The 15,495-nt window shown below is 46.5% G+C and overlaps 1 protein-coding gene across 1 annotated transcript in view; it reads left to right on the top strand.

Annotated features, from left to right (window-relative positions):
• Positions 1-7,335, top strand: part of SH3RF3 (SH3 domain containing ring finger 3) — a 304,360-nt gene extending 297,025 nt beyond the window's left edge. The window contains exon 10 of the mRNA XM_054162979.1: positions 6,267-7,335. Coding sequence (XP_054018954.1) covers positions 6,267-6,435 — 169 coding nt within the window. The 3' untranslated portion in view covers positions 6,436-7,335. The remainder of the gene's footprint in view (positions 1-6,266) is intronic.
• The last annotated feature ends 8,160 nt before the right edge of the window (positions 7,336-15,495 follow it).

A 15,495-nucleotide genomic window follows, 5' to 3' on the forward strand; every position in this document is an offset into this window, starting at 1 on the left:
TTTTGGCTGCAAAGATGTGCTGTGAAGACATGGGACAGTGGGATCCCCAAGTTTCTGCTGACAGCAGAGGGATAGGGGTGATGGACCTATTACTGTCTCTCAGTGAGTTAATTACTGCCAGGGTGCCCATCTTACCCTCAGCACCAGTGCCAGTATCTACCTGTGTTGTTTCCTGCCCCACAGGATGCCATGTCCCAGCCACAGGCTCTCTCTCACCAAGGTTCTTTGCTCTCCCAGACTCAGCTGAGGAAAGTTGCCCCACTTCAGCATCCATACCCACACCTCCTGCCAGGACTTCTTCCAGTTTTCAGGGTGGTCCTGTTTCTCCCTCAACTCCTAGCTTTTCTCCCATCAGACTCCCTCTGCCTCCATATTCTGCCCCGCCCCAGCCTTACCCCACTCTCCCAACTCCCTGAAATGTCCCTGTCCATGCAAATCCTGTCCCACATCCTTGCTGGTACTACTTACAGCCTCTCCTCATGTATTCCCCCTTGAGCACAGAGGACCCTCGCAGGTCACTGCCCATCCTGGACAGTCTCCTCCAGGATAAATGCCACAGCAACCAGCAGTGGGAAAGTCCAGCATGGAGTTTGTGCCTTGAGACAAAAAGAGGAAAAAAAAAAGGTAATCCTATTGCTAGGAAAGGAAGAGAAATACAACATCTGAGGTCTCAGAGACACAGTAGCATGAATTAGAGATTTTAGCTTAAGTGTTTGTACAAGCCTCTACTAAGCATGAACCATTCTGAGACAGTGTGAATGCTTTTAACCTGGCCAAGAGCAGGTGACTTTGTGAAAGAACACCATCCATGACAGGCCAGAGGGGCCACAGGACAGATTTTTGCTCTCAAGTATGGGGAGCTGAAAGAAATTGGTGGAAGCCCTTGTCATGGCCGGTGGTGCTACAAAAACCCTTGCGCTATTCCTGGAGGTGATGAGAGCATTTGCGCTCAGTGTGAGGCCCCCAGACTGACACAGTCAACTGCTGTGTCGAGTTTGGGCTAAAATAGCAGAATTACGACTATCTGAGGGTACAATTCACAACAGAAAATACCAAACATTGTTATCAATAGGCACAGGTGGCTGTCACACTTGTCATAATGATTGTTGTCCCGCTGATTAGCATTTGACAAAGCTTGTGATTTAGAGGTATAATGTGACACAGGAAAAAAGAGAGAGAGAGAGAGAGAGAGAGAGAGATCTGAGATTCATCTAAAACGCCTGTGAGTAGTTTGGTGCCAGAAAACCTACAATTTTGCACTAGCTTCTCAAAGAAGGGACAAAGGGGGACATGAAAAGGAGACATATAAATAGAATTACACAGGGTTGCCTTTTTGGGAGTGAGGGAGGATGTCTGGGAGAAGAGATCTCTTCTGCCAAAAAAATATGGCTATTAGATGATTCATAATTCAGTTCCAAAAGATAAACTGGGCTGAGATGCCACCTGGAGGTCTGGCGGGGCGTCACAGCAGCGGTGCCGTGCTGCTGCCCACTGCAGCCCTCACGGGGCTGCCTCTCCCAGGCCCCGTTCAAAAGCTTCTCAAAAGCAAAAGTACAGCATCTTTTCCCATCTCTCACGGAGGATCTCCTAACCAGTTTGGAAGGTCTTTCGTATCTAAGATTTTGTGTTTTCATCAAAAAGGTTTTGATACTAGCTGTCCTATGAGGTACATACATTTCAACTGCTTTAATTTGGGATTTCCTTAAATGGGAAAAATGGCTTCATTTACTATTGCAGCAGCTGAGATTAATTTCTCTAAATCTCTAAGGAGATGCCGTGTAGAACTCCTTTTGTGATGACGGGCACATTCCAGCTGAGCATGGTCACCTCCCTCCTTGTGAACCATTTATGGACTAGCTGCTCCTCACACCTAGGATGTAGACTGGCTTTACAAGGATGGCTTTATGCTTAAGGTATTGGCATGAGTGTTGGCAGTCCCAGCACGTCTGACCCTGACCAAGATGCTATCTTTTTCTGTGTTTCTCTTTCCTGATGTGCCAAAGGTGTCTGAGAGCACCTCCACACCACTTGACTAATGTTGAGGTACGGCTGCCATCTTTCCAAAGCCTCATGAGATCCTGGTGCAGAGCTCCAGTGCACTGTGATTGTCCATAGAGTTCTGAGATCTGAAACATGGCATCATCTTAGCTAAATTTTTTTCTCTCTGATAATTTAATTAATCAACACTGCAGCAGAGTGTTTGAAATAATGTGTGCATTCATTTGCATAATGGCTCTAATTGGCAAAGCTTCATAATATAAGTGTAACAGTTCCACAGATAATAGCACGATAGCCCATTTTCCTGCAGCCAGCTGGCAGCACACATTTCAGCCTCTGTTATTTGCTTTTCCACAGAGGAAGGAAGTGACAAGTAGATTTATTGACGAAGGGACAGAGATGACCAGCAGATTTTTGATGGCTCTAGAACATATATATTTTCACAGAATCACAGAATTAACCAGGTTGGAAAAGACCTTTGAGATCACCAAGTCCAACCTATCCCTCACCACCCTCTGATAACTCATCCATGGCACCAAGTGCCTCATCCAGGCTTTGTTTAAGCCCCTCCAGAGAGGGTGACTCCACCACCTCCCCAGACAGCACATCCCAATGCCCAATCTCTCTTGCTGGGAAGAGTTTCTTCCTCACATCCATCCCAAACCTCCCCTGGCACAGCTTGAGACTGTGTCCTCTTGTTCTAGTGCTGGGTGCCTGGGAGAAGAGCCCAACCCCCACCTGGCTCCAGCCTCCTCTCAGGGAGCTGTAGAGAGCAAGGAGGTCTCACTCAGCCTCCTCTTCTCCAGGCTACACACTCCCAGGTCCCTTCCTCACAGGACAGCCTCTCCTCAGAGGACTGTGCCCCAGACCCTTCCCCAGCCTTGTGCCCCAGACCCCTCCCCAGCTTTGTTGCCCTTCTCTGGACACCTTCAAGTCTCTCAATGACCTTCTTGAACTGAGGAGCCCAGAATTTTCTACATGACTGTGTTGCTGTGTTAATATAAAAAGGCTGTAGTTAAGTTTTAGAGCAGAACCTTGCTCTAAACTCCAAGTGGAGCTTAATGCTTTTCCAAGGAACAGGATGTTTGGAAATGTCCAAACATAGAGCCAAAGCTGGTATTTTCACTGTCACGGCAGAATCCCTAGTTTCAGAACCACAGACACTAGGTACCTGGCCAGCACCAGAAAAAAAATCAGTGACTGCCACTAGAGAGCCCCTTGCTTTGGTACCATCTCACTGGGAATAGCCTCAGGGAATGGTCCAGAGCCTCCAGGGCATGTTGAAGTTAGTCATCGGGTACAGAATGTTATTGTAAATAGATATTTGCCTTGTTACAATCATGACTGAGGCATCAGTGACCATACAGTCATTGTGGAAATGTTAATTCTCATGAGATGGGCTTTAGGTAGTCAAATTGTCATCTTTTAACTGTCTTACTATATTCATTACTTTGCAATTAGCAAGACAGTTATTGACTGTTAACTAAATGCCAGATGACGGTGAAAGTACACGTGCTGAAGTTAAAAACCACAAGTGCAGCACGAAGATAATCCCTGCTCTGCACACAAGTGCACTGATGTAAAAGAACTCAGCCTGTGTGCTCAGGAGGATGCCTGCTGATAAGCCTGAGAGCAGAATGGCCATGCCAGCATCAGACTCATCATTACTTCATCAAAATGAAGTGACATTTGAAAAACAAGTTCCCAGACACTGAAGTGAATGGTTCAGGACAGGGGCTCCCTGTTGGTTTGAAGAGTGCTTTGAAAGTCACAGAATTATAGAATCACTTCAGTTGAAAAAGACCTCTAGGATCATCAAGGTCAACCATCAACCTACCACCACCATGGTCATTAAACCATGTTCCCAAGTGCCATTCTATACATTTTTTTAAATACCTCCAGGGACAGTGACTCCACCATCTCCCTGGGCAGCCTATTCCAATGCCTGACCAATCTTCAGGAAAGAAAGTTTTCCTAATATTCAATCTAAGCCTCCCTGGTGCAATTTGAGGCCATTTACTCTCATCCTATCACTTGATACTAAGGAGGAGAGACCAACACCCACCTCACTACAACTTCCTTTCAGGTAGAGTATGATAAGTTATCCCCTCAGTCTCCTCTTCTCCAGACTAAACAGTCCCAGTTCCCTCAGCTGCTCCTTGTAAGACTTGTTCTCCAGGCCCTTCACCAGATTGGTTGCCCTTCTCTGAACACACTCCAGCAACTCAATGTCCTTCTCGTAGTGAGTGGCCCAAATCTGAACATGATATTCAAGGTGTGGCATCACCAGTGCCATCTACATGGGCACAATCACTTCTCTACTCCTGCTGGCCGCACTATTCCTGATACAGACCAGGATGCAGGCTGTCAGCCAGCACCCCCATATCCTTTGATGCTGGGCAGCTTTCCAGACACTGCCCCAAGCCTGTAGTGTTGCATGAGGTTGTTGTGGCCCAAGTGCAGGACTCAGCACCTTGCCTTGTTAAACCTCATACCACTGACCTTGGCCCATTGGTGCAGCCCGATCAGATCCCTCTGCAGAGCCACCCTACCCTCAAGCAGACAAACACTCCCACCCAATTTGGTGTCATCTGCAAACCTACTGAGGGTGCACTCAATCCCCTCATACAAACCATTGATAAGGATATTAAAGAAGGTTGGCCCCAAAACTGAGCCCTGGGGAACACCACTAGTGACCAGCCACCAACGTCCAACTCAGCAAAGCATCCACCTATCCAAGCCATGACCAGCAAATTTCTCTAGGAGGATGCTGTGGGGGACAGTGACAAATGCTCATTTTAGTTTCCCTTCCAGGTTTGAAAGACCCAAAGTATATTCTCAAAAAACATAATAAGAAATAAAACGTGAACTGCTTTAGCTAACCTCTGCCAATGTCACAGGCAGTTAGTGGGAGCACTGCAAAGCCCATTTTTTCATCACTGGTAGACAAGAGAGGAGCTATGGATGTCACCTATCAGGACTTGTGTAAGGTCTCTGATATGCCCCCACCTAACATCCTTATCTCTAAGGATGGATTTAATGGGTGGACTGTTTGGTAGACAAGGAATTAGTTGGATGGTTGCATGCAAGGTAATGGGACTAGGCTCAATGTCTGGAGTGACACTGGTCAGTGACAAGTGGTGTCCCTCAGGGGTCTGTACTGGGACCAGTGCTATTTAATATCTTCATCACTGACATAATAGGATTGAGTGCACCCCTCAGCAACTTTGCAGATGACACCAAGGTGAGTGGTTCAATTCACATGCCTAAAGAATGGAATGCCACCCAGAGGGACTTGGAAAACTTGAGAAGTGGGTCTGTGTGAACCTCATGAGGTTCAACAAGGCCAAGTCCAATTTTCTGCACCTGAGTAGGGGCAACCCTCAGTATCAACACAGACTAGGGGATTAAAAGATTGAGAGCAGCCCTGTGGAGAAAATCTTTGGGGTACCAGTGATTGAAAAATTGGACATGATCTAGCAATGTGCTTTTGCAGCCCAGAAGGCAAATCATAACATGAACTGTTTGAAAAGCAGTGTGGCCAGCAAGGTAGAGGGAAGTGATTCTATCCCTCTGCTCTGCTTTGGTGAGACCTTATAGCAGCCTTCCATTACTTAAAGGGGGCTTATAAGAAAGATGGGAACAGGCTTTTTTTATTAGGGCCTGGTAGATTCATGCTAGAGGTAAGGAAGAGATTTTTTTTATGGTGAGAGTTGTGAAACACTGACACAGATTTCCCAGAGAAGTGGTAGATGCCCTATCTCTGAAAAAATCAAGGTCAGGCTGGATGGAGCTCTGGGCAACCTGATCTAGTAGATGCCCCTGCTCACTGCAGGGGAGTTGGACTAGATGGCCTTTGAAGTTCCCTTCCAACTCAAACATTCTGTGATTCTATGGGTTTGGATGGAGCAGATGCAGTGCTGAATGAGACATTTACCACGCTGGGAAGAAGCGGCCGAGTCTCTGGCACAGGCTCAGCATGGGGAGCAGGGGCCACTGCAAGCAGTCCAGTCAGGTGACAATGTCTTCCTCTCATTGTCTAGCTCCTAAGTCAAGTGCACAGTCAAGCTGGCCAGAAATCTCCCCGTCACACTGACTTTTACTAGAAAGTGTAGCTGTATCAGGTACAACCTATGTGCAAAACTGGAACTTACTGAGATTTCCAAAAGTGTTTTTCCCCAAGATTTTCGGTTCTGGTGCCTGGCTGTTGCCATCAGGCACAGGCTCAATTGCTGGCCAACCAGTTCTGTGTGTTTTTGTCTCCAAAGGTACCGTGTTGTGGTCCCGTACCCACCACAAAGTGAGGCTGAGATTGAACTGAAGGAAGGTGACATTGTGTTTGTGCACAAGAAACGGGAGGATGGCTGGTACAAAGGGACGTTGCAGAGGAACGGCAGGACGGGCCTCTTTCCTGGGAGCTTTGTCGAGAGCTTCTGAGGACAGCTTGCCACTCCCTCAACTGAAGGAGCTTTCAGGGGAAACTGCATAGCACAAGAAGAGACAGCAAAGAGAAACTGGACTGATAACCACTGCCATTTTTATTTCCAAAGACTCCCCCCAGGCCCTTCAGATTACAGCTCTGGAGATACAGTACCCCGCTGTACTCCTGAGCCCCCGTGCAGTGCATACAGTGGTATGTTGAAGTAGTGCCTTCCACCTGGAATCACAGACTGAAAGGACACCCATCTGGACTGTACATGACCTGAACTCTGGCTGTTAACCCTTTGTGTAAATTATAGAGAAGATACCTTTAAAAAAAAAAAAAAGAAAAAAAGATTAAGAGGAAAGTTGTTATATTGCTGTAACTTATTTGTCAGAGCTGCAGTGTTCTTATTACTGGCCTATGCAAGATGGACTTGAGTGTTCAAGGAGGTGTGCTAGGAAGCTCTTAAACTGGGATATCATTTTTCCTGAGGGAAAAAGAGGGAGGAGAGGGTGGAGAAAACCCCAGAGAAAGAATGATGCATCATTGTGCAAGAAAGAATGAGGAATCCAAAATGCTAACGTCATGCTTTCTATATACCTCAAAGATATGCTGCGCAAGTTTGTCAGTGAGTGTGTTAGTGCTCAGAGTCCCAAACATCTGGTGTCCTGGCATTGCTGTCGGGGTGGTCCTGGAGAAAGTACAGCTCCACCATTAAACTGTGGTTATTTGAGCAGAATCCCTTTTGCCTGTCTTCTGCCCTTTTATGATATGCAGCATGGATTTTTGTCCTTTGGTATCCCTTTCCATTGCTTTTTTTGTATGACGTACCTTTTTACTGTAATAAGTGCTCTACTTTATATATATTCCTACTAGTTCAGACATTTCCTCTTTTTCATACATCTGGTGCTAATTTTTTTGTTTGTTTTTAATTGCTAAAGATTTGGTTTGGTTAAACAGAGAGGCTGCAACAAGATTTGCATTCAAGGTAAGAAATTAGAAACGTAGCTGAAGATCGAGATCAGGCTGCTTGGTCTTGCTTTGTAGAGGAAAAGAGGAAAAGCTGCTCTGTCGCTGACAAGTGCACCTGGAGAAGTGTGTCTGTGCAACAGGCCTATATCCGCTCTCTCCTGCCTATTTAGAGTGGCTGACACCCGTGCTGAAGCACAGCATTCCGTCTAGAGGGTGATAATTACTCCAGCATTGGAAGTCATTCCCAGAGGAGTCGTTTTAATTGATTTTTTTTTTTCCCCCCCATGGCAATAAGAAGAACACTGCAGGTTCTAGCACGTGCAGGGACTGTGGAGTTTTCCTCTGTCATTGCATCACGGAGACCAGAGCTGATCTACCATGGCTGCATTTGGTGTTATTGAAATGTGATTTATTGCTGTAGAAATGTACAGTTCTGGAGACTGTTCAATTTCTTAATGTGGTCAAACTACAACACAAACTGTATCAGGCAATATAAGCTTCCATCTACCAGGGACTTCAAGGTGCAATAAATGTGAGTTTAGCCAGTGATTCGTATGAAGCAGAATGAGAGAAAAATCCATAATGTGATTGTGAGGGTATTTAAAAGGACATTGGCTCTTGAGGAATGAAACATGATGAAAGGCTTTTCATAGCCGTATCCGTACCTTGCCTTTGCTGGCGGCTGGCTGTTTGCCAGGGCCTACATGTGGTGGTCATTTAAAAGCACGTTGGAGGCGCTGTAACCTGGAGATGATCTTATTAAAAGGAAGAGGCCCAGTGGGTGAGCATGGTTACTGCGTTACCAGTATTTCATATGCGAAGGTGTGAGGTTTGTTTTCATTCAAGCCGTGTGCACTAGTACCTATCAAAACCCATGTAAGTGAGTGTTCCCATTTACGTTCAGCTCTGTGGCTTTGCTCTCTGTAAAATGTTTTTTTCTTGCTGTCACATGTAACAAACCAATTCCAGAAATACAGTCCGTGGCCAAGTATAGCACCTTCAAACAGGGAGGCATCATTTTCAGGGTATTCCTTTTTGTTCTTAATGTTGCCGCATTTGTTCATATTCCAGATTGTAGTGAGGCAGCCACTGAAAGTTTAGTTACTGTTGAGAGGAAATTGCCTTTTTATAACAAATAAGAGACTGAAGAAACCTCTTATAGAAAGACTTGCTTGAGACTAGAGCCATATCTGTTCCACTGACTTGGTTCAGATCAGGATTGGCATTGCTTCACCTCAAATTTTGAGCTGCAGAGTCAGCGATGCCAGAATGCGTTGTTCTTGATTCCAATAAAAATACTGGGTTAGATCTGTCAGAGATGAGGATATTTTTTTCTGACAACTTACTGTAGCTAAAACTCTCTTAAAACTCTGTTCTTTGGGTGTATTTATTATACTCAGAAAAATGAAACAGGATGATATCTTGCTTGCTTGCTGCCTGCTGTGTTTAGCCAGATCTAAAGTGGTTCCAGATTTCTACCTTTTCATGCTTAACTCTAACAGGACAAAATTTGGTGTGTGAGAAGATCATGGAAAACGTGCAGATGTTGTGTCATGAAAACAGTTCCTTGAACGATATTTATTTTGCAGGGAGGATGAGGGGGTTTCTTAATGGACAGCAACCCTTCCAGTCATGCCTCCTGCAAGGAAAAATATATGGGATGGGACAGAGGCACGTTTCTGTTTTGATAACAACTGTTTCTGGCCCTTGTTTATTGCTTATCATCACAGTTTGGGTTACTGAGTAAACTTCTTGGACAAATCACTTCCATACCAGGAGCACAAGTGTAGAACTTAATACAGCTCAGTGATACGAAAACATGACCCAGTGCCATTCAGAAAGTTCTGGCCTGGGAGAGATTTGGCTTGTACTGTGGTCTAATTTTCACCTGTCATACCAGGGAAAGAGGGAGGAGGGGGCATCTGCATCTTCGACAACGGGGCAGGGGTGGGGAAGAAAAGAGTCCCTCTGGTGGCCTCAGTTTGTAAAATGCCAGGTTTGCTCATCTAGAAATGGGTTCAAGTAATTGAACAATTCCTTTGAACTTTGCACAGCTCAGAAAATGTTTTTGTTATACATGAATGTTAACGTGGTTTAGAAAATGTTGGCAGATATGAGTACAAATGAATTACAATGACCGTGTTTCTGATTCTTTAAATAAAATACACATTAATGCAACTTGACTGAGGTTCCTTTCTCTATTAGATGGCAAAGTGAACAAGCGATGTAAGGGGCGCTGAGGTTCACAAAGAAAACAGGGAAGGCCCTTCTGCAAACCCTGCTGGTTTTCGAGTGGACCTTACATCTCCTTTGCTTTCAGAAGTAATCTCCACATAAATAAAGGCCAGTTAAAGGTAAGAGATGCCTGAGCAGGATTCTGAATCTGGATCTTCTTTTGGCAGACCTGGGATTCTTCCGAATCTTAAGAATCACAGAGGCAGCAGTTGAAAAGGACTTCTGAAGATCATCTGGTCTAGGCCTGCTCACCCCCAGCTAAAACAGATTCACTTAGATCAGGTTGCACAGTTTTGTGACCAAGTGGATTTTTAATATCTCTTGAGAAAGAGACTCCACAACCCCTCTAGGCAGCCTGTTCTAGTGCTGTGTCACCCTCAAAGAGAGTTTTTCCATAAGGTCAGAACTTCTGGTGTTCCAGCCTGTACTTGTTGCACCTTATCCTGTCTCTGGGCACAACTGGAAAGAGCCTGATTCCATCTTCTTGATCCCTGCCTTTGGAAATTTGTAAGCATTGGTAAGATCCCCTCTCAGTCTTCTCTTTTCCAGGCTAAACAGACCCAGGTCTCTCAGCCTTTCCTCATCAGATAAATTAGTAACTTATCTGTGGAGAACAGGTGTGTAGATCCAGAGAAAGAGAGCAGGAATAGGATGTGAAGAGGGACTAAGGTGGCAAGGGCAAGGCTTTGGCAGAATGGCTGGGAGGGGATGCAGCAGAAGAACTGTTTGCAAGAAAACCTGCAGCTTTTAACCCTGCTGGCAGGCTTTTGGGGTGCTCTGAGGTCACCTGGTGGGTTGAGCAGGTTTGTGGGCAGTGAAAAACTCCTTTCCTCCTTTCCTGAGTGGGCTTGGGCATGGTGCCAGCGGGGTCCACGTGCCCTCTAGGCTACATACAGCCAAGGAAGAGTGAGAGAGAGTGATGGAACAGGTTGTACCCTGGACATCCGAACTACCTCCTAACCTAGGTCAGCATGGTGCAAAATGCCATACAGGAGCCAGCCAGCAATTTCCAAGCTGATCTGGAATGCTCCAACCTTTACCAAGGCCTGCTCCTCTGGCACCTCTCTGGCCTGCACTGTCAGCACACACCACATGCCACCCTTTGCTCCTGCTCCAAGAGTGATAGTAATCCCAGTCATGTTTTGAAAGAAAAATAATCATCAAAAAATTGTTGTATGGCTTGACTATTCCTAAATGTTTGTGGAGAGCAGAACCACCTGGACAACATCTGCAGGGCTTTCCTGCAGCCAACAGCTCTTCCTCACATCAGCAGCTCCTTATAACATGGTGAACTTGGCAGTTACAAGGCTCAGCTAGTCAGTGCCAAATCAAACAAATGAGCTGTACTAGCAGGGAAGCCAAGAGGTGATACAGTCTGGAGAAGGGCCTGTCCCAGCCTTTCATGTAGCAAAAGGAACTTTCCAAGTGGTCAGAGATGTATTTCCAGTCACTGGGGTGTGGGTGTCTGCCCTCCCTTCAGAAAACACTGTGATTTTTCTCAGCCACTGAGCAGCACTACCTGCCCCACAGTGCTGTGGAGGGGTCATGAGCCAGGCCACCAAGGGGCTTGCACTGAGGTGACTCTTCTCATCCTCTAAGACTTCCACCATGTTTATAGATACAGTTCAGCTGCAGGTGAGCCCATCTCCACTTATCTCTCTTCTTTGCTCCTACCCTATGGAGACCCCAGCAGCCCCCGGCAAAGACAGACAGTGTCTCACTGACTTGGCAAGGGAGTCACCACAAGCTGTTTCCAACACAAATGGCTCTAAAGCGCCAGCCATGCCGTGATGTGGTAGTTTTGTAAAGTCAAAAGCAATGTCTTTGTGTGCAGGGTTGCGAGCTTTGCAGCCTCCTGCATGCACACATCTCTATGTGTGCGCAGGAAAACCCACAAGGAAGGAATGCTGTCAGGGAGCAGGACTGCCCTAGCGGTACCTGCCCACCTCTCTCAGAGATGGCATTGGAAAGAGGGGCTGGCTTTTCAGTTAAGGGTGCATGTCCATGGGGGAAATGCCATGCCCAGGGAAGCTTTGAGATTGATCTGTGCCATTGGTGCCACACCCCAGCAAAAGATGGGGATGAGCAATGGGGGAGCTGCCTTTGGCAGCAAGGTTGCCATCTCCTATGGGCTCCCTGCTGGGAGCACAGCAGTGACGGGAGGGCACAGCTAAGTGATGAGGCAGCTGAAAAAAATAAACCATTAAGGCAGGAGGGAACAGAGGATTCTCTTCAGCTTACTGTCAGAGAAGAAAAATACTAAATTTGCATTTCCCATCTGCACAAGAGCTTGGTAAAGCTGTTATCAGTTATGTTGGTATGTGCAACTCCCTGGCTGGTCCCAGGAGTGCAGTTTTGGGATGTGCATGGCAGCAGTGAAGGGCAGTCTCATCGCCAGGAAGACATGCCCTCTTTCATTTCATCTGGCCAAGCAGGACCATGAATGCTTGGGGGCCAGGGTCACCAAGGAGTGCAGAGGCACAGCCCAGAGGACTGTGGAGCCAGGGCGGTGCCTTGTTGCCCACCTCTTCCCACTAAGCCTCTACATCCCATACCAGCCCCAAGGAAACCTGATGGGACCCAAGAACTGCCACTGAGTCAGGGTGGGAGTCAAAGCCTGGCGCATCTCCACCTCCATCCCCAATCTAGGTGCAGAAACCTTGTCCCATGTCACCATTGGCTCTGCAAGGTGACTCGTGTGATAGTGCACAGTCTGTGAGCTGTCCCCTCCCCCCTTACTTTCTCCCCAGCAATATCAGAAAGGCATTCACTTTCTCTTCCTCATGGATATGTCAACTCTGCCCTCCAGCTGCCCACTGGAAAATCAGCCTAATCAGAATGTGGGGCAATTTGTTAAGGGTTTCCCCCTCCCCAAATAATTGCCTGGGATCTGCATTAATGGAAACATAAATTGACTGCCACTCTGCTAAATGACAGTCAGGTTTTGTTTGACAGAGCTGGGAAGTATCTTATCCTGAATATTGGCACCGAACAATCTAAATGCAAATTGCAAAATGTTTGGGGGTAAGGAGGCTGTTTATCTTCTGATGAGGTTATATGGTAATGCAGAGAGGGGAGAGAATTGCCTTGCAGGCTATCAAAATGTGTGATACTTAAACTGCAGGGCCAGTGTTTACATACTACTTTAATGGACCCAACCAGTCATACGGCGTGGGTTTTCTTGTAACAAATCGCTTTTTGGAATAAGATATAGCACGGCAGCTTTTCAGCCATATTTCAGCAATTCTCAGGCACCAGAGTTAGTATGGGAAATGACAGAGTAGCCACCATTTTAATCCTGTTATGTCTATTGCTCCCAGCTCGTTCTCCTCTGATGAAACATATTGTGGTGCCTTGGAGAGGCAGCAAAACATTTGCTGCATTCCTGGCCTATTTATCTTTTTAGATTGGCAGGTTTACACACAGCAGCACTGCCCAAGCATCTCCAGTGTTCTCATGCAGGAACAGTTGCAGGACACAGCTGAAAAATGAAATTCAACTGACAGCATCAGCTTCCAGAGAAGCCACCATGCGCTGGGGCTTACCTCTCCTACCTGCTGTTGGACACGCAGCAGCTTTTGTGCTGTTTGGTTGTAAAAAGAGTTACAGCAAATGTCAAAGCCTTCAAACATGCTCAGCACATCACTTCTGCACTTTGTCCTCCACTATGGTGAGGCGTGGTGTGTACCACAGCATTGCACCATGGGGGCAGCCCCCTGGGGCTGGTGTTCTCAGCAGCTGCCTGTGGAGGCACGAGATCTGTGCAAGCATTTGCGCTATGACACACTTTCCACAAGGGAGGCAACAGTATTACTTAGTCTTGTCCTGGAGGGAAGATATGTCTGCAGCAGCTCAAGAGGTTCAACAGCTCAAGGCTCTCAGCAACCCATAGGGTTGGTCTCCCTGCATTTTTTCCACTGGAAACTTACAATCTAATCTTCTCAGAGCTTGATTTAGGCTTCTGCATTTCTCCATAAATTAAGGAATAAGTTTAAGTTTCCTCCAACGAGTTTGCTCATCTGGGAGGCAGAGGGTTTTCTGTTTTAAATATGTCTCGTGCAGAAAAACGCACATGAACATCTACAAGGCAGGAAAAAAGCAAGGGATCTGTAAACATGACACAAGTTTTGTGCGTAAAAATTGTTGGGCCCCCAGACCATTTGGCGTAGAATACCCAAATAACTCACTAAAACCTATGATAGAAGGACGTTGGAAAGTAAGAATAATAGAATAATAGAATAATAGAATAAACCAGGTTGGAAGAGACCTTCAAGATCATCGCGTCCAACCTATCATCCAACACCACCCAATCAACTAAACCATACAACCAAGCATCCTGTCAAGCCTCGCCCTGAACACCCCCAGCGACGGCGACCCCACCACCTCCTCTGGCAGCCCATTCCAGTGGGCAATCACTCTCTCTGTATAGAACTTCCTCCTAACCTCCAGCCTAAACCTCCCCTGACGCAGCCTGAGACTGTGTCCTCTTGTTCTGGTGCTGGTTGCCTGGGAGAAGAGACCAACCTCTGCCTCACTACAACCTCCCTTCAGGTAGTTGTAGAGAGCAATAAGGTCACCCCTGAGTCTCCTCCTCTCCAGGCTAAGCAACCCCAGCTCCCTCAGCCTCTCCTCATAGGGTTTGTGCTCCAAGCCACTCACCAACCTTGTTGCCCTTTTCTGGACACACTCCAGCAAGTCAACCTCCTTCCTAAACCGAGGGGCCCAGAACTGGACACAGGACTCGAAGTGCAGCCTAACAGTGCAGTGTACAGGGGCAGAATGACCTCCCTGCTCCTGCTGGCCACACTGTTCCTGATGCAGCCAGGATGCCATTGGTACACCAGGGGTGGTCATAGTAATCTGGAAGCTTTGGAAGCTAAATCAGTAAGTGGCAATTGTAGCCTTATCTAAGAGGGCTCTGTCTAGGGGGCAGCTGAGATTCTGGGTTCACCCACCAGCTCTGCTCCTCTGACTGAGACCTTTAGGGACCATCCAGGGTATCCCTCAAAAGGGACTCATCACACCACGGGAGAAGGGCTAGGGACAGCGTTGCAAATTCAGCCAATTAATGAGTGCCCAAGCAGTTAACTGTCATGAGAAACTACAGCAGGTAACTTTCAAAAGGCTTTGATGATATGGCTGCTGACCTGCAGCCCTTGCCAACAGGCAAATTAAGGACAGTCAGTGATTATTGTTGCCTCTGCCAGTAGCGAGCTGCACCTATCAGTGCAGGCAGCTGCACAAGCTGAACGTGACGGATCATGCCATCACTACTGTGGTAAATGTATATGTATATATATACACATAGATAAACCACACACACATATATATATACACACATACATTTCTACAATATCTCTTCTTCAGCACCACTAAAAGAGTCAAGAATTCTTGCTGAGCATTTATGGTGTTGCTGTGCTGCATGTTGTTTTGATGGATGCTATTTAAGCTGGTCCAGGGCTACCTGTGCTTGTGATAAAGGAGGCTGCGCTGCAAAAGTTGCAAGTATCAGATATAAAGCAATACCAGAACTTGAAGGAAGCCACCCTGAGGTCTGAACTGTGAATTACTTCCTTGTCTGAAGGGCATGGCCCTTCTTCATGGTTCTTCTGGCAACTTCTGGATTTTCTCTGATGACCTCCCATCAGTTTAGAGATGCAGAAACAGGGTTCATTTAAGAATGATCCAATGCTCATGCTTCCTATTAATGTCAGGAGTCTCTGGAAGAGGCACTTTAAATGAAAGTTTAGCAAAAACTTAACTCCTCCTTGCTTCTACTCTAAAGTCATCATAGAAGAATCCTTCATGAAATAGAGCGGTGTTCCTTCACACTCAAAGACAGAAAAATGTATTATTGAGAATTTCCC

Source organism: Dryobates pubescens, chromosome 7 (assembly GCF_014839835.1).
Source record: "Dryobates pubescens isolate bDryPub1 chromosome 7, bDryPub1.pri, whole genome shotgun sequence".
Classification (NCBI taxonomy): Eukaryota; Metazoa; Chordata; class Aves; order Piciformes; family Picidae; genus Dryobates; species Dryobates pubescens.